The 26,400-nt window shown below is 43.3% G+C and overlaps 1 protein-coding gene across 2 annotated transcripts; it reads right to left on the reverse strand.

The window, feature by feature from the left end:
* Positions 1 to 4,740: 4,740 nt before the first annotated feature.
* On the reverse strand, positions 4,741 to 21,811 carry LOC146188564 (dermonecrotic toxin SPH-like). Of its 2 annotated transcripts, XM_084603840.1 has the most exons (7): positions 21,679 to 21,811; positions 20,565 to 20,679; positions 16,325 to 16,562; positions 13,494 to 13,625; positions 10,725 to 10,844; positions 10,061 to 10,298; positions 4,741 to 5,121 (listed from the first exon to the last, which is right to left on the reverse strand). In XM_084603840.1, exons 2-7 carry the CDS (start codon positions 20,631 to 20,633, stop codon positions 4,887 to 4,889), a joined length of 1,032 nt encoding a protein of 343 aa, XP_084459966.1. In that variant the 5' UTR covers positions 20,634 to 20,679; positions 21,679 to 21,811; the 3' UTR covers positions 4,741 to 4,886. The 2 variants fall into 2 exon arrangements, with proteins under 2 accessions (XP_084459966.1, XP_084459967.1); XM_084603841.1 differs by lacking the exon at positions 13,494 to 13,625.
* Positions 21,812 to 26,400: the final 4,589 nt, after the last annotated feature.

Genomic DNA, 26,400 nt, shown 5'->3' on the forward strand with positions numbered 1-26,400 from the left:
CCATTTTTTTTAACTGGGATCAAAGTTGTCTCTGTTTTGTGGTTTTGAATTTTGGGCCATTTTGATGCTTTGTGCATAAAGCACCTAGCGGTCTAGAGCTCCACATATTGCATGAAGTTACGAACGTAGCCTGTATACGAAAAGTATATACTTTTAGTCACAACAACCAAGCGCATCATGCCACGGGCTCACATGTGCGCTCTTTGCACTCAAGGAGCAAATTATACCCACTTTCTTTTTGTATGAATTTGAATGCATCAACGCGCTATAACCAGTACAACAGCATATTTGGCCTATATAGGTCTCTCCTCAGGTCAACGGAAATCCACACACCACCCCAACTGCACAGTCCACAAAAAGTTTGCAATGTCTCTTTTCGCATTGAGGCTGGTTTCTTACCCGACACGGGCACACAAAACGCTGACTTTTCGGGTATTAAAAAGCTACAGGCACGTCATACTTGGCCGCAACCTTTTTCAGGCTGTGGGCGAGTCGGTGTGGGTAAGGGACCACATGTGGTCTGCATTGTCCTAGCCTATCTGTGAGGATTTTCTTCCTTTTCATTTTGTATCAGGGCCTCTGCTACTGTAGACACAATAGAGCATTGGAATCTCGCCTCTTGAAGTCTGTCGATCTGATTGTTAGCAATCACAGATCGATAGACTTATTAACGCTGTGAGTATAGGACTTTCTCAGTGCGGATTCTAAGCAAAGAGAAGCGATGACCCCTTTTACCGTATTAGAAATTGCTGAACATAAGGCGGCAATGTTTTCTTTACTCAGAGGAAATGCATCCAACATGCATGTCCTCCTGAATACTTGATGTTAATACCTAAACACTTCAAATAGTTATTCTCCGGTAGTTCATAAGTAAAAGCGAGACTGTTCCCTAATTATCTAATCCGGCATAAGATTCCTTGTACAGTATACTGGCATGTATCAAGGTATAGTTAGTTGTTGAAATCATCAGAAAACCGTCAGCATACTTACAAATACACAGCACGGAGTCGTTGTCAATAGTAGTCAGGCACAGTCAGTGCAAGATAGATATATTGGGTAACACTGGGGTAACACTGGGGCAACACTGGAACTTATGCAAATGCCCCCTTTTTTAACACACAAGTCTTCTAAAGGAAACAACCGTGGTGCGAAGTTAAATCTCTGAAAGCCACATGGATTTTTTCACTCTATCACTTGCTGAATTTTGGAAGCATGTAGACCCCATTAAAATTTGTACACTAGCGCACTGTGTCGAACAGTTGTGCATGTGGCACGCAATAGAATAAATCCTCAACATCAATCGAAGACAATCCAACCTCCGTGTGTTCTTTTAAAAAGGCCATCACGTTATTATCTTTCTTTGCAGGAAACAATAATTAGTATTAAGCTTATTTAAGGGTTCAAAACGACCCACCCCCTGCCCCCTTGGAGATGGGTCATGTGCCCAGGTGGCATGCTTGCGTTGATATCAAGGCGGCGGCGCCGCATGTCGCTATCCCTCAGAAGCTGCGGTTTTTTAAGAGTCTCATGCACCTAAGGAAAAATTATTAGGGATGATAAGAGCAGTGATACAGAACACTACTCCGGTGCGTCAGTTTTTAGCACGGACAGTGAAACAGCGTCAAGGTGACCCGGAGCGCCCATAAGTTCTGACGATAAGTTTCGCTTTCTTGTTCTAATCGTTTTCCAGCTGCTGCACGCTGACCTAAAGATATCCTGCGAGTTCTAAAGGTCACAGTTCTTATCTGCAGGGTTAACATTTTTTAGGAGCCATCTCTAGGCTACTCCGCGTAGAGAGTTGTCTTCCGCTAGGCAACCACCCGGTGTCAATCTCGGCATCGTTTTGCACATGGCCTGACTTTCACCTGATGTCAAAATTTTCGCGTAACACGAGATATTCTGTATATAACACGTAGCTATTTATTGATATTCTTCGCAGGTTGTGGTTGCAAAAAACCTATATTTTACATTTGTATTGTCCTGTCGCACGAGTGGAAAAGTACTGATATTCTATAACATATTCTTTAGTTGCATATTTCTTGAAAACCATTTTTGCTGCCTGATTGGCGAATATATTCATTGAGACTATTGCCACTGGTAAGAATATTGTCTCCTATAAAATTTAATAATATACACCTTCGTTATCAATCATGTTTTGGTGCCGGCAAAAGAAAAAATATTAGAAGTGCCATGCCAAACGTACCACATATTCCCGTGGGAAGGAAGCTGAATTTAACCTCTTCACTAATTTTGCTATCAAGAAGACGAGGCAACTTATCTCCAAACTTGTTACGTAAGGTGTAATTTACATACTGCCAAATTTCCAACTCCGATGAATCCGTTGCCATTATGCCTTTGTTGAAGTATTAAACATGGCCGCGGCAGTGTAAGCGACGGCGTTGTTGGTAGCATGTAAAAACTGTTAAGTGTTGTTTTCATTGTTAGCGTGTTCTCGACGACTTCAATGGGAACACTATACAACCTCGTAGGCAGCGAATTTGCCCTCGACATTTGGGGCTTACTGCAGAATGAGTAAGAGAGCAAGGACTACCAATTATGTCGTTCGCCTTTGCAATAACCCGCTATCTCGTGAGCGTCTAATGTTTAGACGTCCAGGTGTGCAGAAGGCTGCCTTATCTCGCTTGTCAAACATTGTATCCGGATGATAACGACCGTCTTTAATCCAGCGGATGAAAATAAGTTATAGTGCAGTTAACTGCACAGCGCAGCTATTGTCATCCCCGTTCCGTATTGTTCTACTTTTCATTACCTTTTCATCAAGCTAAATAAATGCGCAACTGATTTTCCAATCTCTCAAGCCTCAATATCAAAAAGTTACAATATTCTCCTCATTTGCCTGATGTGGCTGTCGTCTTCTTCTTGTGCGTGTGCCGGTAGCTTACGTTTTCTTAGGTCTTTGCCGTTCTAGCTGATGTCCGTCCATGTCCCAGGATGATGCCTATACTGTAATTGGCTGTCTCTGTTCAAGCGAGTAGCAGGGATGAACATTGAAGTCTAAAATTTATTTGCACAAAGTCTGCGCAAGTACATATGCGATAACGATTGTACAGACAAAAATGCAGTCCGTGGGAGATCCCCGTTCTGTGATTGCCCAAGAAAAAAGTTGCCCAGTAGCAATACTTCTGAGAGCAAATCAGACAGTAGTCAAGAAATACATTGTGGGACACGCCACCATCCTTTCCAAATTTACACTGCAACTCAGATGCCATATGTAGTGTTCTTCAACTTCGTCATTGGTGTTTGCCTGGCAGTTCATTGTAGAACCTTGCCCGGCGTGAATTCCCCGTTGAAAGAAAGTGCAGAACAATGTCAAACTTACGGCAAATATTTAACATAGTTTTGTTGAAAGGTCAAACGTTTCAGCACCATCACATTATTCTTCAGAAGGGTAGGTAACTGGGCGGTTGGTCCGTGATATCGAAGGAAACAACAGAGTATAAAGAAGATTTCAACACAGAAAGGACATGGGTGGGAATGGTTTCGCGGCCCACTGTCGCTTGTGCAAACGCATTCCTCATCTCAAAAAGTGTGTGGATTTAAAATTCCATAAAAGCAGGTAAACACGTGAAGCAATTGAAGCCGAGTGGATTGCACTTTTAGAAGATAAACGTGTAAGCAGCCCTTCCGTTGCTCTGCTGCCAAAATAACTCACGTATCTTTCTATTGCGCCTTGCTAGCGCATCTCTTCTGGTTCACTGTGATATCGACGGTATAGAAACCACGTTTCTTTTATGAAATAAGCACGTATTTGATTCAACACTGCGTGTGTCGTCTTTTTGTGTCCGAGTCTTTTTTGCGCTACCTTCTTTCCCACTACTCTCGTTATGCGGTGTTTCGGGGCACATTTCTGTAGTATGCTGATCTGCGCTACTTTTTTACTATGTATACCTACACGATGTGACTCCTGTCGAAATTATTTTGCTCACAACAAGTTTACGCTTAGAAAGAGAACAGAAATTTTGTTGTGACAACAGGTAACTTCGATAGTTATTTTCTGCTGTATCACGCTGTCCTTGCAATTCCTGGTTTGAGGGCTACGCGTCTATTTGTGGAAGCTGCACAGGCAGGGAAATGCCACTTCTCGCTTCAGTAAACTCCTCCTTGATGCACTTCAACATTTAGAAAACGCTTATCTTTGGTTTGCGGCGTTTAACATCCCAAAGCAACTCAGGCTATGAGAGACGCCGTAGTGGAGGATTCCGGAAATTTCGACCACCTAGGGTTCTTTAACGTGCACTGACATCGCACAGCACACGGGTGCCTTGCGTTTCGCCTCCATCGAAAAGTGGCCGCCTAGGCCGGGATTCGATCCCGCGCCCTTGAGAACAGTAGTCGAGCGCCGTAACCACTGTGCCAGCCGGCGGGTAAAACGCTTATCTTTCGCTTGGAAGAGACAGACACAAAGGTTTCTTCCCGCTTTTATGGTTACTATTCCAAACAACTTCACACTATCACTGCATCTTTGTGGTTTAATTAGCACTCATTATTGAGCGCATCTTACTCAGTGGTACAATAAAGCTCGAGCAATATTCTGAATAGAAGCCGCACACGAAATCGAGTTTTTTTTTTTTTTCTCATGAACTGCGCTTGAAAAACTGAGCGAAAGACACGTTTCTACATGTAGAGGCTCGTCACTCTGACATTTTACAACTTCACAGTCACGCTCTGATAATCAATATAAAAACAATTGAGGCCGGTATATTTTCACTCACGAACGCGTTTGTTGTAAACACACGTTTATTTGCACTGCATTGGCCCAAAATTGTGGAGGTGCGCAAAACATGGCAAACCACGTACTAGAACTACTTTTTTTTCCCTCAGTGGGATCCCGGAGTATTCCTTTAAGGTACGAATGGCATCACTGGCTAAAAAATCCGCCCTAGAAAATTAAAGGCGTCTTCAATCGTTGACACCAAGTCTTCGTCTTTCAGATGGCTGAGGTCATTAGTAGACAACCTTGGCAAAGGAGACGGGCCCACGAAGCGCGTCCAAGGGTTGTCCAAAACGTTAGCGGGACGCAGAATGTCCTTGAACTCGCTTTCTTGCATTATCATTGCCATGCGTTCAGGCCTGTTGGTGATGATGCCATCCACACCCCTCCTGCAAGAAAAGAACAGAGAAGAAAAAATATGGAGTTTGCTACTTCTCCATAATGTTAAACCTTTCTACTGCAGGTTGAAACACGCGCAGCGCAGCCAGTTTCAGCCAGAAGAGATAGAGCAAAAATACGGCAGAAGACAGGGCGGAAAGGGCTTCTGTCCCCCCCCCCCTCCTCCTTTGACATTTATTATTATATCGACACTGACCATCCTTTTCTTCGCCTCTATTTTCCCCAAGCAGGAACTGACGGGGCCTCCGTGTACATTGATAGATACTGACAGATAACGTTCATTGCTGAAGCAGACGGCAGTTTTGCGCCGTACATGTTTAGATCTTGGAAATGATTATATACTACCTGCACCCCGCTCTCAGCAGTATTTTTTTCCAAGGAATGTATCTTATGTATGCAAGAGGGGAATTGAACCATGTCGATCAAATTCGCTTGCTCAATGCATTTTCACACTTACCCCAAAAGAAGGTAAAAAACCACATAAAGGTCATACTGCAAAAATGTCTCGAAGGCACACCTTCAATAAGCCTTTACTTGCAGAACTAAATATCAGTAATCGCCCCATCACATAAAATATTGTTATTAGTCACACCGAAAGAGGTCGAGGCTGGTCGGCAGCATGGCAGGCTACGAGAAACAGCGTGAAGAACCGTGAAGAAGCTACACTGCCATCCCTGCTAACTTCCTAATTACCCATACAGCGGCCGAGAGCCATCCCTTCATTCAAATTAAGGCTTCATTCATTCATTAGCCACATCTTGTTATGCATTGTATACTATGCTGCTCACGTCGACTGCATACGTGTCTTTAAGAAGAACGGTACGAACACTTGAGGAACGAAGTCACGAGCCGCTGGGGAAATGCATCTTATTAAAACTATAACTTTCCTGTATTTAGTGTTCTGCTTAACAATCCTTACCACATATTTCCGGGACATATACTCCGATTGAGTTTGAAGATTAGTGTTTGCGAGGAAAACAAAAACAGCCGCCTATTGACAACAGGCTTCTTGGCATAAAGACTCGATTATGAATGCTGTGAATTTGGTTTTATTTCGGCTAACGGTTGGCAGCCAATCGTTTTCCAGTATCAGACAAAAGTCTGTATATGTGCTCATGCTCCCTTACTCAAAAAGCAAAACGACTCTCTTTTGAGACATTACGCGCCCTTTACTAATTCGTGTATTGCTCCTAAACATTTCCCGACCAAACCATTCAATATTCATTTATTTCTTATAGACATTATTCTGAAGCACTTCAAAACGTTTACGTGATTGCCTTATAGTTCCGCTGGTTAAACGTTTCCAAGTGAGGTTTCCAATGCATGCATTAAAGTTATTACTGCTGGTATTGCATTGCGCGAATTGAATGTAGATTGACATGCTTCACAGGCCCTCTGGAGGCCGCAATCGTGAAAACTTCGGTTTTAAGGCATGCCTTTGGACGCATCTATGTCGTCTTTTCGATCTTAGCCACCTAGCCTTGAACTTGTCTAGCAGATGCATGTCATATGCAACTTGAAATCGTGATTCACCACACGCAGTGCTGTGTGATGAATAATTGTACCAGAACTTTGGCACAAGTGTCGAGAAAACTGCCGCCACTTGCAGTTCTGCCAACTATGAGTATATATGAAAGCGTGTCATGTTCGGGTATTGCGATAAAGGGCGGTGACATCTGTCGCGGATTGTTCTGTGTCACTGGATTAGGACGTCATACTTCTTATATCATACCGACATTTCGTAACTTATGACACAATGTCGACACGCTTTTTTCATAATTGAACATCTTAAGGCCTTCGCCTTTAGAAATGATTCGCGCCACTTACTGCAATACGCGCTCTGAGGACATTCTTGGAGGAGTTCGTGGATAACAAAAATGTGCGAAATATGAAATGATCCGTCCCATTTTTAAATTGTTCAAGTTAACGTGACTGGCGCCTGCTATAGGGATGGTTAGCATTACCCTTTCCTAGATTTAGCTTGGTCCAGCTTCGTTTAACTTGGCTTGGTTTGGCTGTTCCTTTGAAGCTTTATACTTCAGCGCATGTCGAGCGATTCAGGAGATCCATACAAGCGCGGTAAGATGTATACGAGCAGTACACACCCTCCCCCTCCTCTAGTGGCAGTGAGCCGGCGTAGATACAAAGCCCACTTTAAAGAAATACGAACGAGCATCCATGGCCCGTGGGTATCTTGTCTGACTCACGATGCAAGGGTCCCGGGTTCGATTCCCAGCACACTCTCCCATATCAAGTGGACTGCTCGAATTGGTAGCTCATGCCAACAGCCCCAATACTCAGCTGGAGCGGAACGTGAGCTGTTTATTCAACGAAGACATGATCGTGAAGCCCGGACATCGTGAAACGCAATGGCTCTTTCCCTGGTATACCTGATCTATGCAGTGCTAGCGCAATGAAATATTCACGCCTTTTGTGAGCGATACGACAGTTTGGTCAGCGAATTCGCTCGTAATCCTCCGTCATACGACTTAGTCGATTTGGCTGATCAAACCTCTCGATGGTGTTTGGGCGTATCATAGTTCGCAAGCTTTTCTTGTTAATCGAGCTGCCGCGTGCGTGACGCAAGGGCTACGCTATTTTTCCCCAAATTTTTAAAAGTTGTATAGGGTGTCTGCATAGTGTGTGTCAGGTTCCGCTTTGAAAGCAGAAGTCGAATCATCCTACTTCAAAGCATAAGCGCGGGACATTTTTGTTCATGCTATTTATTTGTACGACGGTATAGTTAACCTCTCTTTATTGCGAAAATATTTTGCTCCATGAGTGGCGTTGAACCATTGTGCTTCCATTTCTCAGCCGAGTCTTCGGGCCGATACTCGATGCCGACTGTCTAGAACTTGTTCATAATTATCCGCGTCGGGCGTAAAGTCGCCGGAGGGCACTCAGGAAAAGGACACCAGAGGCACAAAAAAAAAATGGGTACTAAAAAGAAAAAGACAGAAATAAACTAAAGAATAAAAATAAAGAAACAAAAGAAGAGATTAAAGAATAAAAATAAACCTGATAAAAACAACGAAATTTGCAGCGTTCTGAAAAGCAACCAAACTCAGAACGACATCATAATTGAACTAGGCACTCTAATTACTTTCCCATTTTCGCATGTAGGGAGACAAGTGCATCATTCTGAATTTCTTTTCTTCTGGGGACAATAAGGATGCTTCTTGAGGGCTGTTTTTTTAGTTGAAGAATTAGTCGTTATATCAGATTGTATTCAGGGTACTTTTTTGGGGCATTTGGAAGGATCTGTACATGCTGTTGTATTTTATATTCGCTTTTCATCTATCTCAGTTACATCACGCGAAAAAAACTTTGAAGAGAAATAAGCAACTCTATGCTCTGTCCTTTTTTGCAAAAAAGAAAAAGGCACCGTGCCGCACGTTTTGACAGAATGGCACAAAACTCAAGGCCCCCCCCCCTCCTCCCCTTCCGGCCAATACCCCCCACCTCAACACCTTCAGCGATGGGAAACATTGTTATCTAGCCCCGCCCTATCCATCCAGCTCCCACTGACGGACAGGGGCCAGGAGCTGCTGGGAACATATATGGGTCCCGCAACTAGGGAACCGCCCCGTCTGGTGCAAGCATACACCATCGAATTATTTCGGACCAATAAATGTTGATTCCTCCTCCCCCTTCTCCCCCCAACTGTATATAAAGTGTTAGGCAGAGTTCAGGCCAGCCGTTACAAGATCATCTTGAATCGTGAAAAAACAGCGCACCTAAGACACGGACGAGAAAGGAACCGCGGCACAAGCGCTGTTTCCTCCCTCGTCCGTGTCCTAGCCGCGCTCTTTTATCACGATGAATGACCAACAAGCCCATTCATCCGTCATCTTGAATTGTTTTCAATCGAGAGGTATGTGATGCCGCGGTGGCCAAGCGGTAAACGCTTTCCCAAAAGACGTTTGTAGGACGTCTTAAAGCTACGCTCTAGAAGTCCAGAAGTCCAGAAGTCCCAAAACGTATGCCTAATGGTTTCAATTCTTTGTTTCACAAAAAGCTACAAAAACTCTATTCTCTTGCAACCATGCTTTAACTGGCAAAATACCGCTATGTAATCGAACAAAAAGGCTCTGTGTGAAAGAATGCAGGCTTGCATATTATTTGGAAAAGCAGGATGGCCTACACGCACGGCCCATGAGGGGAACAGAAATGAAAGTTTTAGACTCGGCATATGGCTGGCTACAGGCGGGAACTGAAACTGTATTTTTTTAAAGCAAGTAAAAGATTTTGTGTGTTACACCTGCGAAATATTGATGATGGTCTCTGTGTAATATTGTGTATTAAAACAAACTCAGCGTTGGGCTAACGCAGTGTTCAGCAAAGCTGGTATCTTAGTCTTACCCTTGGTTCAAAAACCAGTGGCGGTGAGTTTTTCTTTCTTTCTTTTTCTCTCTTTGTTTTCGATCGGAATCTAGAAGGAGCTTCGTCAGATATTATGGCGAAATTCAAGAATGTGGCTAGTAATGCATCTCCAATTAAAGGAGCCGGTGTTTGTTTACCAGCTGAGGCCATGACAGCGCGGCAGGATGAGCCTCAGGCGTCGCGTAAGGGTAAGGCAGGACAAAAGGCTGAGCACGACGTCTCATTCTTTAAAGGTTGACGCTACTCTACGACGGCGCGGACGTTTTTCCTAGGTGCGGATCATGCAATATGAAAAAAGGTGCAAAGGGATCCGGTCAACTTTCGAACACCTCAAGATTTTTAGCCTGGAGACGGAGGATAGCATTATTTATTTCGCGATTTGACGAATATTTGCAAAGCATCCCAGCCTTGGCGCTATCCTTGCTCCTCTTATGCTGAAACTTCCCCACTTCCAACCAGGAAGGTGTTTGCTTGTTTTCTGGAACCGCCCCTCAGTGCGCTACAGTAATACAGCGGTGTGGTGCTGTCTGCTCGCCATATACCTACCTGAGCGAGCGCCGGATCTCCTCTGGCAGGTCCAGTGTCCAGTCGTACGCTTTTTCAATGTAGCGTTCTTGTCCTTGGGAGTCGCGGTTGTCAATGACGCCCTGCAGCCTGTCAGCACTCCGTAGATAGGAGAGGCAGTTTGTGATGCCGTCTCCCTGCCAGCGGTGGCGCTGTATGCCGAGTCTCTCGTACATTTTGCTGATGTTGTCCAGCTCGTCGTTGTCACTGACGTCAAATCCTGGGCCAAACATTTTACTTGGACATCCATATTTTTCAACTTCCTCGAACTCATATCTTATCTCCTGAATAATTCTTACGCACAACACCATTACCTTTTATTTTTACACATACCCATTTACTATATCGCTCATTTACTATATCGCAATGTATTAGGAATTTGGGAAATTTATTTTGTCAGCGTTATCAGTTTTTCGCGAGCCTGGCACAGCACAAATGCGATTCTTAATTATAGTGTTATGAGATCTTAGTAAAGGGTATAAACGTATGAGGCTTTCTTACGTTAAAGACGAATGCTGGGCGCCCCTGCAGTGTTTGCGCATGGTAATTTTACAACCTGCTTCTTGATTTTAATTGGGTGCCCTCAACAAGAAATCAGTGATGTAGAGAAAAACAACAGGCGGTTATCACAAGCACGAATTCTTACCTATTTTATCGAGCAAGGTGCTGTTGTATCCAGAAATGGAATCGATAGCGCCGCGTAGCACCTCCTGGTCTGTAACACTCGGGATCGAGAAGAGCACGTCCATGGCCTGAGGAAAAGGTACTGGACACAACAAGGCAACCAGTTAATTACTTTCTAATTGCGAACCTTGCATGGTTTGCTTAACTGGCACCTCGATTAGCAGCTTCCCGTTTTTCACTGCAAAAATCAATGTCCCGTATGGTCACGCGCAGCATACGCCTCCTCTTATCATCAAAACAAATAAAGCATTCAGCTGAAATGCGTTCCACAAAGGGAAGTGGAAGTCAGATTACTACCACCTGCATTGTAGCAATAATATCTGCTTGAGAAGAGAATTGGCCAGCTAGAAAGCAAATGTGATTTTTAGCACTCTTATGAAGTACTAAGGCTTCTAATCTCAATCTCAACACCTTCATTTTTTGTATCATTGATGAAACGTGGGTGGCGTAGGGGGGGTCCTGAGTAAGCATATATGCATTAAGCCTTCAAATGGCTGCATATTCGGCATCTGAAAGAAAACGTAAATTCGACGCGTTTTATTTTCATGCAATCATTTTAGAAGCCAGTGCCTGTATGAAAACAACGGCACTTCTTTTTCATACCTTAAGTCTAGTTTTCGACGTTACGAGGATGGCAGGAACGAACAGGCAGGCAGCCACTCCCACGAGAGTAGATCAATGGATTTTGGTAAATTGTTGAAGTTAAATGTCCACGACGAAGAACTTAAATTTTTCGTTCTCAATGGCATACTGCGTTCTAATAATGAAAAATCTGCAACTCTAATTTAAAAAAAGCTACACTTGTACCGGATAGGAGAACCGCAAACAACTGAATATATTTTCCGCCAACACAATCTAATTTTTCACGTAAAATCATTGCGTTTAGACCCTCCCGGTTGATTCAAAATAGTAATAGCTAATGCTTTTCAATGAACTCGTGACAATTTTGAATTCAGCGATGATAAAAATTTATATTCAATTTTTAGTGAAATAATTTGTTTGTTTTTTTTTTTCTGGCGGATAAATATCCACGTATGCAGTAGGAGCGAGAGAAAAAAACATTCATTTAAAACAGCAACTGAATGGAGCTGTTCTCAGTGTCCGTTCAAGGCGTATATCCATGTTCATGCCAGAACTGCAGCGGATACTTTAACCGATAAACGCTCTTCTCCGTTGTATACATTTGTGCACGAACTACATGGGTCAAGATATTTATGGCACACAACGCCACCGGAATTATTTTCCCGCTATGCCATGGTTAATATTCTTCTAACCGCTAATATGCTTCAAGAATTTAGAGCTTGTATACCCTCTTTATTCTCATTACAAACTTTATTAGCAGCACTCATAAAAACATTTTGACGCAGAGCTATGATTGTCACTAAACTTTGCGCCATACGGATGACCGCAAAAGCGACCCCGGAAAAACGGTCACCGCAAGATACGGCCCCGGAAAAGATTTCCTAGGTAGAAACGTCTCCTCAGGAAGTGGCCCTCAGAAAGAAATATTCCCAAGGAAAAATTTGACTCCAAGTCAATCTTCCGGGCGAAAATGTATCAATTTATTAAGGTGGGGTGAAGTTTATCAGTGTGGCCAGGGTGAACCGGTACCTCTTCCTGGCCACACTGAACTACTGCTCCCATCCATTGAAATCACCCTCTTTGTTCCCTATAAGAAGCGGCAGAGCTGATTTTGGAATACGTGATCACACGATGAAAGAGTGCATATCTTGCATAGAAAAATTGCTGAACCTAAATATTCGACCGACCATTCATGTCCTTAATACGTAGAACGATTGAGCGATATGCTTGTTCTTGATAACACTGCTTTCGGCGCCACATTCGTTTTTTATAACGAACGCACGGCATCATTTCCCTGATTTGCACCTTCTAAGAGGACGGTAAAAAGAAGCGCTGTGGCATACATTGCTGCGGCTAGCCACAAGCAAACTAGTAAACCTTTAAGTAGATACAACCACGGAAGGCGAAAAAAAAACGTCGAAGATTAAAAATACAAATTATTTTCAAGCTAAAAGCCATAAACGAAGATGTAACGTAAAACAGCAAATGTTGGCGACAATGTAACCAATTCACCCTGTGTAAGCCAAGAACTAGGCAGGGCAGATATTGCACTCCATTTTTCTCCTTATTAAATGGGCACTTTTATCTAGGGCTTTTTTGGGGGGAGGGGAGGGGGCATATTTTTTCTGTGTACTTTTAATGTACTAAACCAGTAAAAGAAGCAGAAACACAAGAAGAGAAGCACACGGGACAGGGCTGACTAGCAACCGATGTTTAGCGCTGTCCCGTGTATTTCTTGTGTTTCTGTGTATTCGGCTCTACACTATGAGGATTCGCATCAACTAGCCCAAATGGTAACCATGGTAAAATACATTTACCTTTATGGGCAAGTTTTTACCGGAACCCGCGCCATGGAGAATATGTAGTTTGCATTATTACGGGGCCGTATTTAGATTCGAAGGTACGGCTAGTCAACATGTCAAATCGAAGGGGGCCAACAATAAATAAGTCCATTCTTTCTTCGTATATAATGAAGAACGTGGAAAGTAAGGAAATACGAAGGAAGCAGTTTGGCGGCCACTTCCTCCAAAAGGTTGAGAAACAACGTGTTCATTCTTTTTTCTTTTTCAACTATCATTTCTCACCAACGATTCAATCAACGTCTTTGCGCTGGCGCTGATTACGCATGATCGCCCTCCAGGTTTCTTACCTCCGTGCCAGAGATGATGTAAAAGCTTCTGCACGATGTCGAAGCCAGCTCCATATTTTCGCTCTTCATCGAGGTCGCTAACTTTGAGGTCCAAGAAGAGAAGGGCGAGTTTATCTCTGTATCGGCCTCCATCTGTAGAAAGCAAATGTACTTATGGGCAAAGAAGACGTATCAGGGATAGTCTTCGTCGGTATCTTATCAGCGCGCTCCACGACTCGCTCAGTCATAAAAGGAATCATCTCACTGGAAGTATAAAAACAATAAAGATAAAGAAAGGTTGTTATCTGTTTTGGGAGCCAAGGCTCAGTCATAGCTTGCCGCCTTTTGCCTTGGCTTCCCCGGTTTTGTAAAAGAAAGAAATAAACTTTAACTCCAACTCCAAAGATTAGATTTTCAATGAGGCCAGGGCAGCTGCAGGGCGCATCAAGGCTAACATGCTTTACCGCCATAAAAGACCGAAAGGTAGAAAGGCGAGGGGAAGGGGGGAGGGGTGATGGAGGAAGCTTGTGCCGAGGACTTTTATCGTTTAAGTCCAGAACAATTCTGTAGTAGAGCTTACGAGCGGTTTAAGCAGGACGTCGCTGAAAGGCAAGTGCGTTCCATTGTGGCGCTCGTCTCGTAGTTTTCCCCACGTTGAGCGCCAGTTAACTGGCAGGCAAAGCTTGGAGATTATCATCATCATCATCATCATCATCAGCCTATACCCACTGCTGGGCGAAGGCCTCTCCCATATTTCTCCAATTAACCCGGTTCTGTGCTAGCTGCATACACTTTACCCCCGCGAATTTCTTAACCTCATCTACCCACCTAACTTTCTGCCGCCCCCTGCTGCGCTTTCCATCCCTTGGAATCCAGTTTGTTACCCTAAGCGACCGTCGGTTATCCTCTCTTCGCTCAACACGTCCTGCCCATGTCCATTTCTTCTTCTTAATTTCTACTAGAATGTCGGTAACATGAGTTATTGCTCTGACCCACTCTGCACGCTTCCTATCTCTTAATGCTACCCCTACCATTTTTCGTTCCATAGCCCTCTGGGTCGTCCTCACCTTAAGTAGAACCCTCTTGGTTAGCCGCCACGTTTCCTGGAGAATATACTTGGTGGTAATTAATCTTTCTCTATTAACAATATGTCTTTGGTCACAAGAGGGAAATTTTTTCCTCAGTGCTTGGCGGAAGCAATGCTATTGAAGTTAACGTCAAAATACAATTCGTCCTCCTCTAAGCAAGGATATACATGCAGAACCATTTCAGGACTAGTTAAGCTGCATTTTGCTTTGCCTGGCTTTCTCGCTACATCTTGTCATGTTTAGTTTAGAATTTACCTGTTGCTTCGAGCTCTTATTGGGATGAATAAGGCCTGACTCAGAAAAGAACTATGTCGCAGGCGATGAAGAGGATAGAGACGAAGACATCTGCACCGTGCAGCGTGGAAGACTGCAAGCTTAGCATTGGAATAAGCCGGTCATCCTTGAACGCAATAAGGGAATGTTAGCCCGGTTATGTCAGTGAAATGAGACATCCTTTTTTTTTTCGTAAATGTTATGTAATATTTTGATTGTAGAAATTGAGATGGCGCGGGGTTTTAGTGCAGTGGCCAACAAAAGCTGATCTCTTTGCCTCGGCTTGGGTCCGAAAGAGGCGATCTTTGTTTTCGCGCAGTTACTCAAAGTAGATTTGAAAGCCACCTAGGAGAAGTCTGAGATTCGGGTAGATAGGAAAGGCTCTGCAAAAACAGCATACAACAAAAATTGCTTGCTTGCATGACAACCCTGAAGATATAAACATAACGCCATTTCTTTTCTACTGTGAGTGAATTGCTTGCATGTGTTGCGGTACCAGTAGAAGCGCCATCGCGAAATAGAAGGCACTCCAGTATCTGGAGTAGTGCGCCGTGCAATTCTGCGAGGAATATACGAAACCTGGCTACCTCCCGAAAAGCTTAAAAGTGAAAATGACAGTGATAGAGTGGAAAAGGGAGGAAAACGACTAGGAATGACACGGAAAACTATTTACATATATAAGCAAAGCAAAGAGGTAATGCAAGCCTATTGCCCATACATAATGATAATAATACATTTCCTCTGTCCGTGAATAAACAAATTGCAGTGGCGACCGGCCTTTCTTCTCCTTTCAAAGACGTTTGTGGTTTAAGGCAAGTTCCTTCAGCTTTCAAACTTTTCATTTGATAGCCAGATCACATATTTACAGAACCTTTTCTCCAGAAAAAAGGAAACCTTTTTTTTTGGAATGTCAACAAACATCATCTAAACTCACGCCGCGGCCAGGAGAAATATTCCATGCTACGCAGTAACGAAACGATGTCAACAACATTATTAAACAAACACTGATATAAACGTTTCATGGCTGAACCATAGCAATGAAAGGCGTAAGTTCTTTCGTAAATGTCCCGAAAAAAAAAACGAGTTCTTAAAAGACAGGAGGAACGTATGAGCTTTTGGAGGTTATATGTGGCGTCAGAAATGCAGACTTCTTACAAATAACGTGACAAATTTTATGATCGATTTTACCGTGAAGAAACTATCGCTTCACATCTAGACTTAAATAGAGAGATCAGAAAAGTTGGTAGTGTACCCTATTGCGTAGTTTTGTAAAAGTACACTAGAAAATTATTTTGGAAGTATCTTGGAGAATTTGATTGCACAACTTCCTATTTGTAAAGACAGTACCAGATGTTGAAGGACGTAGAGTCCCGAATTGAGAGGAAGCACTCCTTGATACTTACGACTGCACGCTTTTTTTCTGAGTTTTTGTTTATGTTTAGGTTATAAGACTGGCTTTGACCAAATTTTTTATAGCTGCTGTAATTTTACCTGCACTCGTACTCTTTCGCACATATTCCAGGAAAGCACCCACATCCTCTTCGGCTTCGCACTCCCTGAAGCAGTCGCACGGTAAACCATGGAACAGTTTTGCCGCGGTGCCATCCTCGGAGAAGCTGACATCGGATTCAACAGCGTTGGCTCCTCCTTCCATTGCTTCGTCAAAGTCACCAATCGAGTTCACCATGTGTGCTATAATGTACACTGGTCTGCTCTTATCAGCCGCTACCTGTAAGCAATGCGTAAGGCGATGGAGCACCGTTATGCCAATGAAGTGTTAAGAAACAACAGGGCGATAATAACTGTAGAAAAAGGTCATCGCTCTGGCATGCAGTCACTACGTAAGCTGCCTAGGCGCTCCGTATAGAGGCCGTATTCAGTGCCAGTATATTTTTCTAACCATTATCGCATGAATAAATTATTTGCTATACGTAGTTAAAGTTCAAGCTCAAGTAACACGTGAGCTTTGCTTTCGTGTATATTTATCCGTCATTTTCAGCAGTCCACTCCCTATCATGAGAAATGCCACTCCCGAATGCTTCCAGTTTCTTCAAGCCCTGTGCCAGACCCAGCCACCATGAAGAGTTTCTGAGGGAGGTCTATGCAGGGGTTGCCATCCTCGGCTGATTTTGGAAGGAAAATTGAAGCGCCGATATGGATTTTCAAAGCGGGTCCCGGAGTCTGTCGATTTGCAGCAATTGGGGGTGAGACCGGCATTTTGTGGTGCTGAGACAAAATTCTGAATCCAGTAGCGTGAAGGTGTATATTTAGCATTCCTAAGCAAGCATTTTGCTGCCGGCAGCATTGTATTATTATAATAAAATAGTAGGAGGTTTAAGCATGCAAGTGAAAGCACTTGTCGAGCATGGCTTTTCATGGTTTAGTAGTGTACAACCTCGTACACGGTTTGAATAAGAACCCTCAAACTTCGCCTTGTGAGCCGACGCGAAAGGGCTTTTGACATCGCCTTCTCGTTCAGCGATGCTTATATTGTGTGTTTAAGTTGGTTTTGGGCTAACATGGAGGAGCACTATCTGTCTTCAGTCAGGGTTTCTTCACCCAGCGAGGCGAAATCCGAAGTTACCAATCGAGCGGTGGAGTTTACGGTCCAAAATGCACTGGATAAATTTTAATCGGACCGATTACCTGATGATCTCCTTGATGTTCCGTCACCTTTCAAATGTATCATCTCATCCGGCCATGTTGCCCAGTGCTGGGCTCGGGTCGATGTATTATGCACCGTAGCTTCTGAAGTAGCAGCGCATCTACAGCTACTGGTCGGTCAGGCAAATATGGCGGAAACCTTTTCATGCTGCTCCTTATGCAAGCAAAGTATTATGATATGCCTTTTAGTTGGCCCCTCTGCTTGCTTTTGGGTACCGGAAGGCAAATCGTGGGTACCGGAAGGCAAATTGCAGGCCATCACGGCTCGTCAAAAAGCCCTAGATGGTCGAACTAATGCAGCAGCCCTTCCATAAAGCATTTGTTTTCTAATTTCTTCTTACGTCAGCCGTTTCATCTCTTTTCTCGTGTATCGTGTGTCTAAGTTAAGTTTACTCCCGCCACCCCTGTTTATATAATGAAATGACGGCGGCAGTGTGTTGTGGAGCGACAGTTGGAGGCTTTCATGACGTCTGTTTGCTTCGCTAATTAGCGATTGGGGCGTAGCAAAGGCGATCGCAACGAATAGAGGGCACGTGTTTCCAGATAACCTTTATCTGCTAATCTTCTTCCGCACTGACGAACACGAGTCATCTCCCCTTATCTACTGTTTCGGGTTCCCACAGTTTTTGGCTATGAGGGAAATGGCAACCATTTTCTCCCATTGAAACCCGCAGAGCGATTCCTGATCAAAATAGCTCTTTGGGCCAGTTGGTTCATACTAGCTCATAAAAAGACCAGCGGAAAACACGGGGGAAAAAGAACAGAAAATGACAGGGCGGGCGCTGACTACCAACTGTTTATTCTCGAGAAAACCAGCACAATATAAGCAAGAACGCAGACCATGTGACCACTGGGAGGAAAAAGGAAAAGAAAACAAAGTAAATCATGTCATGTGTGTACAGCGCTATCTTTTTATAAACCGCATCAAGTCACCCTCCACACCGATCTTTGGAGCACGAGCACCAGAAAGCAAAAAACCGAGATGAAGATAACATGGCATCACTACACGACACATGAAGGATAACAAGATGAAAAAGCAGAAAAAGTTAAATGGAGGGGTAAGAAAACTAAGGAAAAAGAGAAAACCGCGTGGCACTAATCCCCTATCTTTACAAGGTGTCACACAATCATTAAAAAGATAGCTGGAAGGTACGATGTGTGGGTCGTCTTTTCCGCCCCATGCACGCTCTGAAGCTACGTGCATTGATTAACAAACCTAGACAGGCGGCTTGCACTACTAGGCCTGCAAAACGATACACCAACTGCCATACCAGGGTGGTTTATCAAGTACCCCTTACATGCGGTAGAGTGTACATAGGCCAGACGGGACGATGTTTTACCGTTAGGGCCAGGGAGCACTTCCTCGATGTAAAAAACGAATGCGGGGGAAACCTTTCAGATCACTGCAACCAGTTTGGCCATAAATGCTAACCGATATTAGCGAGCACGAGGTTCTTGGGGATGTTTAAAAGCAAAACTGTAAGCGAAGTGATCGGGGCTTATTTCATTGCTAAGGCGGGTGACTCTTGTGTCAGCACTCTATCGATTTTATTGCACGAAACAGAAATGCGATACCTGGATCGTAGCTGAACCCCTTTGTTCATTGTTTTAAGTTTCTTTGAATGTGCGCGTTGTAAATTTCTCCCTGTCTATCCTCTTATTTATCGAACCGTAACCTGGTTTGTCTTAGTGCTTTTTGATCCCCCTATTTCGCCTTGATTATCGTTGGCATCACCAAAGATTGTACAATAGCGTATCTTTTTAGGTTGTGATTCGGCCTTTGCTTCGCTGTTCTTTGCGCGTTCACCTGCTCATTAGTCCTTTTTTTTTTTTTTCCGTCTTTATCGTTCGTTTTCTGACACCGCCCCTTAGCCCGCGCGTTGTTAGATTTTTTATCTTGTTATCCTTCATGCGTCGTGTAGTTATGCCATGTTATCGTCCTCTCGGTTTTTTGCTTTCTGGTGCTCGTGCCTCAAAGACCGGTGTAGAGGTCGTCTTGATGCGGCTCATAAAAAGATAGAGCTGTACACACATGACATGATTTACTGTGTTTTCTTTTCTTCTCGTTCCTCCCAGTGGTCACATGGTCTGCGTTATATGGCTTATGTTGTGCTAGTTTTCCCGTGAATAAACAGTTGGTAGTCAGCGTCCGTCCGGTCGATTTCAGTTCCTTTGTCCCCGTGTTTTGCGCTCGTCTTTTTATGAGCGACTTCTGAATGGCAGCTTAACGCAGGAGTTCCTGTATGCTGGACTGCATCGGCGCATGACAGAAAAGCGACTTTTGGTAGCAATTTCCAAATCCTTCTACTGAGCCGTCCCCTCTCTCCTAATTCCTTAATTACCCAAACTGCGGCCGAGAGCATTGCCTTCAATCAAATAAAGGTTGATTTATTCGGTTATATTTTTTTACACGTTTGAACGTTTGTGTAGGCCTTCAATCACAGCATCTTATGTTTTGCAAGTATATTAGCGTCGAATTGCACTTATCAGCGGAAAATGAGCATTTATAAATTGGTAAAAGAAAAATCGCTGTTCTGAAAGTTGTTCTCCTCTAGAATACCAGTATTAATCATACTGCGGCAAAATAAACATGGCTAACTTTCAAAACAACCCTTTAATCCTGTCTCCCCGACATATTTTCCACTTACTGCATTCTTGTAGGTCGCTATCTTAGCGCGGTAGCTGATGGCAGTGTACAACTCCTTTAAATCGCTTCGCGACTAGAGTTTCGAATCATAAAAATGAAATACGCTAGGAAGGGGACGTAATTTTGCAAAGTTACAAGTTGAACGAAAGTAATCAAAGATTTTTACGCGCGAAATGTTGCACTCCGACTCTTCTTCTGACACCAAAAAAAAAATGTTTAAGCGGCACTACCTATTTTGTTTTAGGAATATTTAGATAACATACATTTTAGCTACCGAGCAGAGGATTCATAATTCGACATGGTGTCGGGAAGAGCGTATAGGCATGGCACCATACGTCCGCAGAATATGAAAGTGTAAATTAATAATACACTCAAAAGAGAGAACAAATACAAGCAACAAATCTATTATTGGTAACTTACGAGCCCCAGGAACGCTGCGAATAGGACAACGGCTGCACCACGCCGCTCTAAATTCCACACAAGCCACATTGTCGTCACGTTCTGCTCTCGTCGTTTTCAGCTTTATCTTGTGGCACTTCAAAAAATAAAAGATAAGATGTGTTATTGAGCCCTTTATCGCAATCTCACACTTTTTCCTGCCTTTTCTAAAATAAGACGCTCGACAGAATCGTCTCCCAAAAAGACGAAAAGCCTTGCATGATCTAACTGTCGGCCAGAGTAAAGAAATCTACGCTAGTATAGAAGATCACAAGCTTTATAGTTTTCGTGAGTAAATATTCCACGTAATAACCACCAAGAGTAAACAAATCAATGCTAATACACTCTTATTCTAGTTCCGGATATGTTCCAGCTATAAGCTAAAATTAAAAAAAATATGTCCACTTATAAGTGGAACTTTTGAAAAGTTCCACTTGTAACTGCAAACTATGTGAAACCAGATTAAGAGTGTATCATCATCATCATCATTAGCATGATTATACCCACTGCAGGGCGAAGGCCTCTCCCATATTTCTCCACTTAACCCGGTTCTGTGCTAGCTGCATCCACTTGACCCCTGCGAACTCCTTAATCTAATCCGCCCACCTAACTTTCTGCCGCCCCCTGCTACGCTTTCCTTCCCTTGGAATCCAGTTTGTTACCCTCAGCGACCATCGGTTATCCTCTCTTCGCACTACATGTCCTGCCCATGTCCATTTCTTCTTCTTAATTTCTACTAGAATGTCTGTAACTTGAGTTATTTCTCTGACCCACTCTGCACGCTTTCTATCTCTTAATGTTACCCCTACCATTTTTCGTTCCATAGCCCTCTGGGTTGTCCTCAACTTAAGTAGAATTGTCTTGGTTAGCCTCCATGTTTCAGCCCCATAGGTGAGTACAGGCAAGATGCAACTGTTGTATACTTTCCTCTTGAGCGATACCGGTAAGCTGCTAGTCATAATCTGCGAGTACTTGCCAAAAAGTACTTATTTGGCAAGTAAGAGTGTATACAATATCACAAATCCTTATAGCGTTCGTGAGTACATATTCCATGCAATCACCACCAGAGTGTTATGTAAAATCTCAATGCACTGACCATGAGACTTGACACGTACGATGAGGGGAAATCGCGCAGGCACGCAACTGCCGGCGACAGTTGTACTCGTCGCCGACGGAGATGCAGCTCGCTGTTATCGCGAGAGGAAATCCAATTACAAGGCCAAGTGCACTTCCTCTCTTTTTCGAGAGTTGTTAACGCAGCTGTAAAGACAAAGCAATCCTTGCTGTGCGCCTTCGTTTGCCTCTTATTAGTGCCATCAGTCACACGTAACGCAACTGAGGGAAATAATGCGCTCCATAACTGTCGCTCGTTTTAACCTCCGTCACTTGTGTCCCTCTCCATACCACTGCATTTCGCATCGGCCGAAGTTATCACTACACATGGAATGCAAAGCTTACTTTTGCCCGCCGCGACATTCTAACGGTGACACGTGAGTGCATCCGCCTCACTTTCGGCAGGTACCATGTTCGATCCCCGGTGCTGTCGGGTACCCACCGGTTTCTAATGGTTACAACCTTTTCCCCGGCCTGGTGCTCAGCTCTTCTGGGGTTGAAATGCTTAAGAAAAGGGGCCATGGATCAAAAATGTTAGTTAAAAAAAGAATATATTATCAGTGGTTCAGTTTGGGATTAAACCTGGACTTATGCGAAAGCAATCTGCATGACTACGCTTTGGTTAGGCTTCAAAGTAAAGACATGGCTTTTGTGCATAGTAGTTTACTCCATGGTTTCTGATTTATTTATGACATAGGGGAACCCCCTCACGTATGAGCACCCCTTGCCTCTCGTTGTCGACCATTCTCATTCGGGTGTAGACGACTTCTAGTGGTATTATATAGTCTCTATGTCACATCCCGGGGCACACCGCCTTCACAACGTTCATACGAACCTTCTGTCCTAGCAACTCGATGTTGTTGTTTGCCTCTACCAACTGCCGAGTTATTTGTCTTCTTCTTCGTCTTTTCCTTCTTTTACTTTTGCTACGTCTTCTTCTTTTAGTTCTTTTTGTTTTACTTCCTTTTCTTTTTATCCTTTCTCGTCTTCGTCTTCCGCGGTGCCACGCCGGCGGCTTGAAAACCTATCGCAGTGTACATTTCGCTACAAAAGAGCCACATAATGGGGTTTTTTTTTCGCGCGCGGCGAACGTCATGTCATAAGACCACGTGACATTTACATGCCTGATGTGGCAGGTGCTGCCAACGCAGATTTCGGCATTGACACGAGATGATAACATCGAAATGGAGCCCTCCAGTGCCCTTGAATCCTGAATAAGATAAACTGCGCCTTGGCCAAACAGGCATGTTCATGCGGTTTGGTTGAAGCGGGCATATCTGTCGCAAGGTCTTTCACGTAATATGGCGGGCGCAATAATTTACACTAATATGCATGTGTGAGTTAATAGAGATTTGGTCCTTTCGTTCTTACGTCTGCTAATGTAATAATTCCGTACTTTGTATGCCTCTCCTGCCTGGGCCGAAACGAGGCCGGCAGTATTGTATAAATAAATAAATACTAGTTAGGTGATTACTTTTTGAGTACCCAAGTGAAACAACGCAAAGGAGTATACGCCAAGAGAGCCAGAAGATAGGAGCCATCAACGCTGCCGCTTCCCTAAATTTATTCATTTGCAGCATACTAAGATCTGAGAACAATGAACAGCTAGTTGGATACAGATGAAATGTAGATCATTGGTGCAGAAGACACACCTGAAAAGTTAGTTTGCTTCAAGAGAAGCACAAAGAATAAGAATTGCAGAACTTTGAAATACGTAGCCTAAATCCCCTCATATTCTTAACTTTTTGGGCTGCTTTGTGTACTGTACTAATAAAACAAGCTCGCTGCGAGCCCTTCATTGCGCCAAAGCATGATTCTAAAAGAAAGTGATAAAGTTCAACTGGAGCCAGGTGAGGCATAACAGGAAACAAATTGATACGACATTGTAGCGTACCAAATTGTTCAAAATAAAATCAACAAGACGACTCGGAATGAAGACCGCGGTGTTCATTTTGCCTTCAAGTGAATGCTATTTTTTTTTTTCATTTATCAGTCATAGCCATTTTCATTTATTTTTGGTGTGTAAATCACTGTTTTTCAGTATAGGGCCTCCGTGATTAATCATATTGATAGTAGACTCCATTGAATGTTCTAGGCGTCAAAGTTCAACATTGAACTATTTGACTATGAGCAATCCGTGCGAATTTCACAGGTTTAAGTGTGCAAAAAGATTGTGAATGTTTTTCTTTTGACAGCGCTGCATAAATTCAGCAAAAGACAAAGCATCACAGCTTTCTTAGTTTTTTTTTTTTTTTGCGTGCGGGTGACCACGATGAAATACCTCTCTTTCTTCGAATCCTCACTTCCGGAAGCAAACCATTGAGAGACCGAGCCCTAGCCGGGGGTCACAGTAATCGTCTCCCAGAACACACCATGTCCAGTGAGGTTAGAATTACAAAAAACAGGTATACTACTTAAGTAGAGGCCACAGCGTTTCACGTACTGCATTTCAAACGCACAACACTGGCACAGCGAGAGGGGAAGTGCTGTAAACACCGTATCGTAGTTAAACCTCTCTGTTTCATAATGCTTACTTGAGCGCAGAGCGACGAGCAGCTCAAAGCCTCCGCGACAATGACAAAAAAAAAAGAAATACGGCTGCAAAAAAGGCGCGGCTTCAAAAAGCTACTATTAGCTCTGCTACAAATCGCAGTAAGCTTCGTGTTATTGTGTAACTGTACATGATCCTGGCTGACAGCGACCTATGACCGCTCTTCTCCACTAGGATCGCTCGAAGGGCGCAGGTCTTTATGTTCTCTTACGCTACTGGCAAGAAAAAAGACCTGGGTCAAAAGCAAATCTCTGTTTTCCTTAGCTGAGTGCGCCATTGAGCATAATTTTTAGCACGACGAAAAAAATTATGACAAGCGTTTTTATCACCGAGTACCTGGAAAACAATAGGAGAGTCCCGCTCGCGTGTTAAGCACCACGTGTTGCTTTTCCAGATGGAGGCGAGAGAGCTCTTTGGTCAGTGGGCGTTGCGAGCAATCACGTGTTCAACTTGTCCAAACAAGGCGCATGATGAAAGAATGCTGATGGCAAATGACTGACCAGATATGTCGGCGTCCCATCTCGGATTTTTCTGTCATGCAAGAAATGGTCCCGTGAATGCAAGTGAATAAGCTGTGCATCAAGAATGTTTCCGTAACGCAAACTTTAATGGCCCGGGTTGCGACGGAGAACACTCTCAGCCTCTCACTTTATAGTACGGATGCAGATTTGTAGCACCACATTGTTGAGTCACATGTAGTCGGAGCTAATACATCCTAGAACGACTTCGTTGGAGTGAATGACACTTACACCACAGGTTCTTACATACAATACAAGATGGGTACATGATTTCTTGTGCAACAGTGCAACGGCACGAGGCCAGAAGAGAAGAAGGGACGAGACATAGCGCTGACTAGCAACATCTACTCCAGAACTCTTTCCAGTCATTTTCAAATAATGGACTAGAACACGAACATGAGGTATCACAGACACATTTTTCGCACTGCCACTGTGGTTGACTGCGGTGCCACATTTCAATGTTTTCAGCATCTGCTCCGCCACTGGTGCTAAAATGTTTGAAGGGTATCCTATAATAACGAGCCTCTCAACCTGACAATAAACATTGTTGACAGTCCTGTGGGTGCATTTCTTCGTCGTATCACTGAAACAATACGCAACAATTCCCCTTTCTACAAGCTTTGAATGATAGGAAATATTTTGAAGCAATGGCTCTTCTGAATAAAAAGGACCAGCACATATTTATTTATTTATTTATTTATTTATTTATTTATTTATTTATTTATTTATTTATTTATTTATTTATTTATTTATTTATTTATTTATTTATTTATTTATTTACCCTCAGGGCCCGGAGGCATTACAGAGGGGAGTGGGATACATAAAAGTATAAGGATGTACGTACAGCAAAGTTACAGAAGAAAATACATTACAAGTACATAAAAAACATGCGCAAAAAGAACAAGGAAAAAAAAAACAACTTCACAATGCAGTGGGGATAAGTAAAAACTGTCAGGAAGTAAAGGGCAAACAACATAGTAACAAGCAATATACATTCAAAGAAAAACAATGGCTTTCCGAAATGCGTCGTTATCTGTTATACGTGCGATATCATGGGGAAGGTGATTCCAACTGACACAAGTTCTAGGTATGAATGAGTCATGGAAACATTTTGTGTGACTAGATGGAACCCCAACTTTATGGCGGTGATCAATGCGCGCTGATATGTAAGATTGTCTTGTTAGTAATCTTTCTTTCAGGTAGCTGTTGTGGCAAATTTTATGAAAAAGGGATAATGATGCTACTGATCTGCGGTGAGATAGAAGTGGAAGGGACAAACTTGATTTCATGGCAGTTACACTACTTGTTCGGTGCTAGTTTGACAGTATGAAGCGACAGGCGCGGTTCTGCACAGCTTCCAAATCGGAAACGAGTGAATCAATGCCAGGGCTCCAGACAGATGCAGAATATTCTAATTTGGAGCGTACCAGAGTTTTGTAAAGCAATAATTTTAAAGAACTGGATGAACGAGAGAAATTTCTCCGAAGGTACCCTAGCATGCGGTTTGCGTTATTTACAATATAGTCAACGTGGGGTTTCCAAGATAGGTTAGAAGAAACGTAAACACCTAGATACTTGTAAGAGTACACAGTCCCAAGAGAAACATTGTTAATCTGATAAGTAGTGGGTATGCTGG

The sequence above is a fragment of the Amblyomma maculatum genome, chromosome 5 (genome assembly GCF_055883805.1).
Source record: "Amblyomma maculatum isolate TAMU_Amacu chromosome 5, ASM5588380v1, whole genome shotgun sequence".
Classification (NCBI taxonomy): Eukaryota; Metazoa; Arthropoda; class Arachnida; order Ixodida; family Ixodidae; genus Amblyomma; species Amblyomma maculatum.

Coding starts and splice junctions, on each gene's coding strand:
- LOC146188564 (XM_084603840.1), bottom strand. CDS start 20,633: ATGTGGCTTGTGTGGAATTTAGAGCGGCGTGGTGCAGCCGTTGTCCTA. Junction 13,626..16,324: donor GCGAAAGAGTACGAGTGCAG/GTAAAATTACAG, acceptor TGCTTTCTACAG/ATGGAGGCCGATACAGAGAT. Junction 5,122..10,060: donor GAGATCCGGCGCTCGCTCAG/GTAGGTATATGG, acceptor CTTTTCTTGCAG/GAGGGGTGTGGATGGCATCA.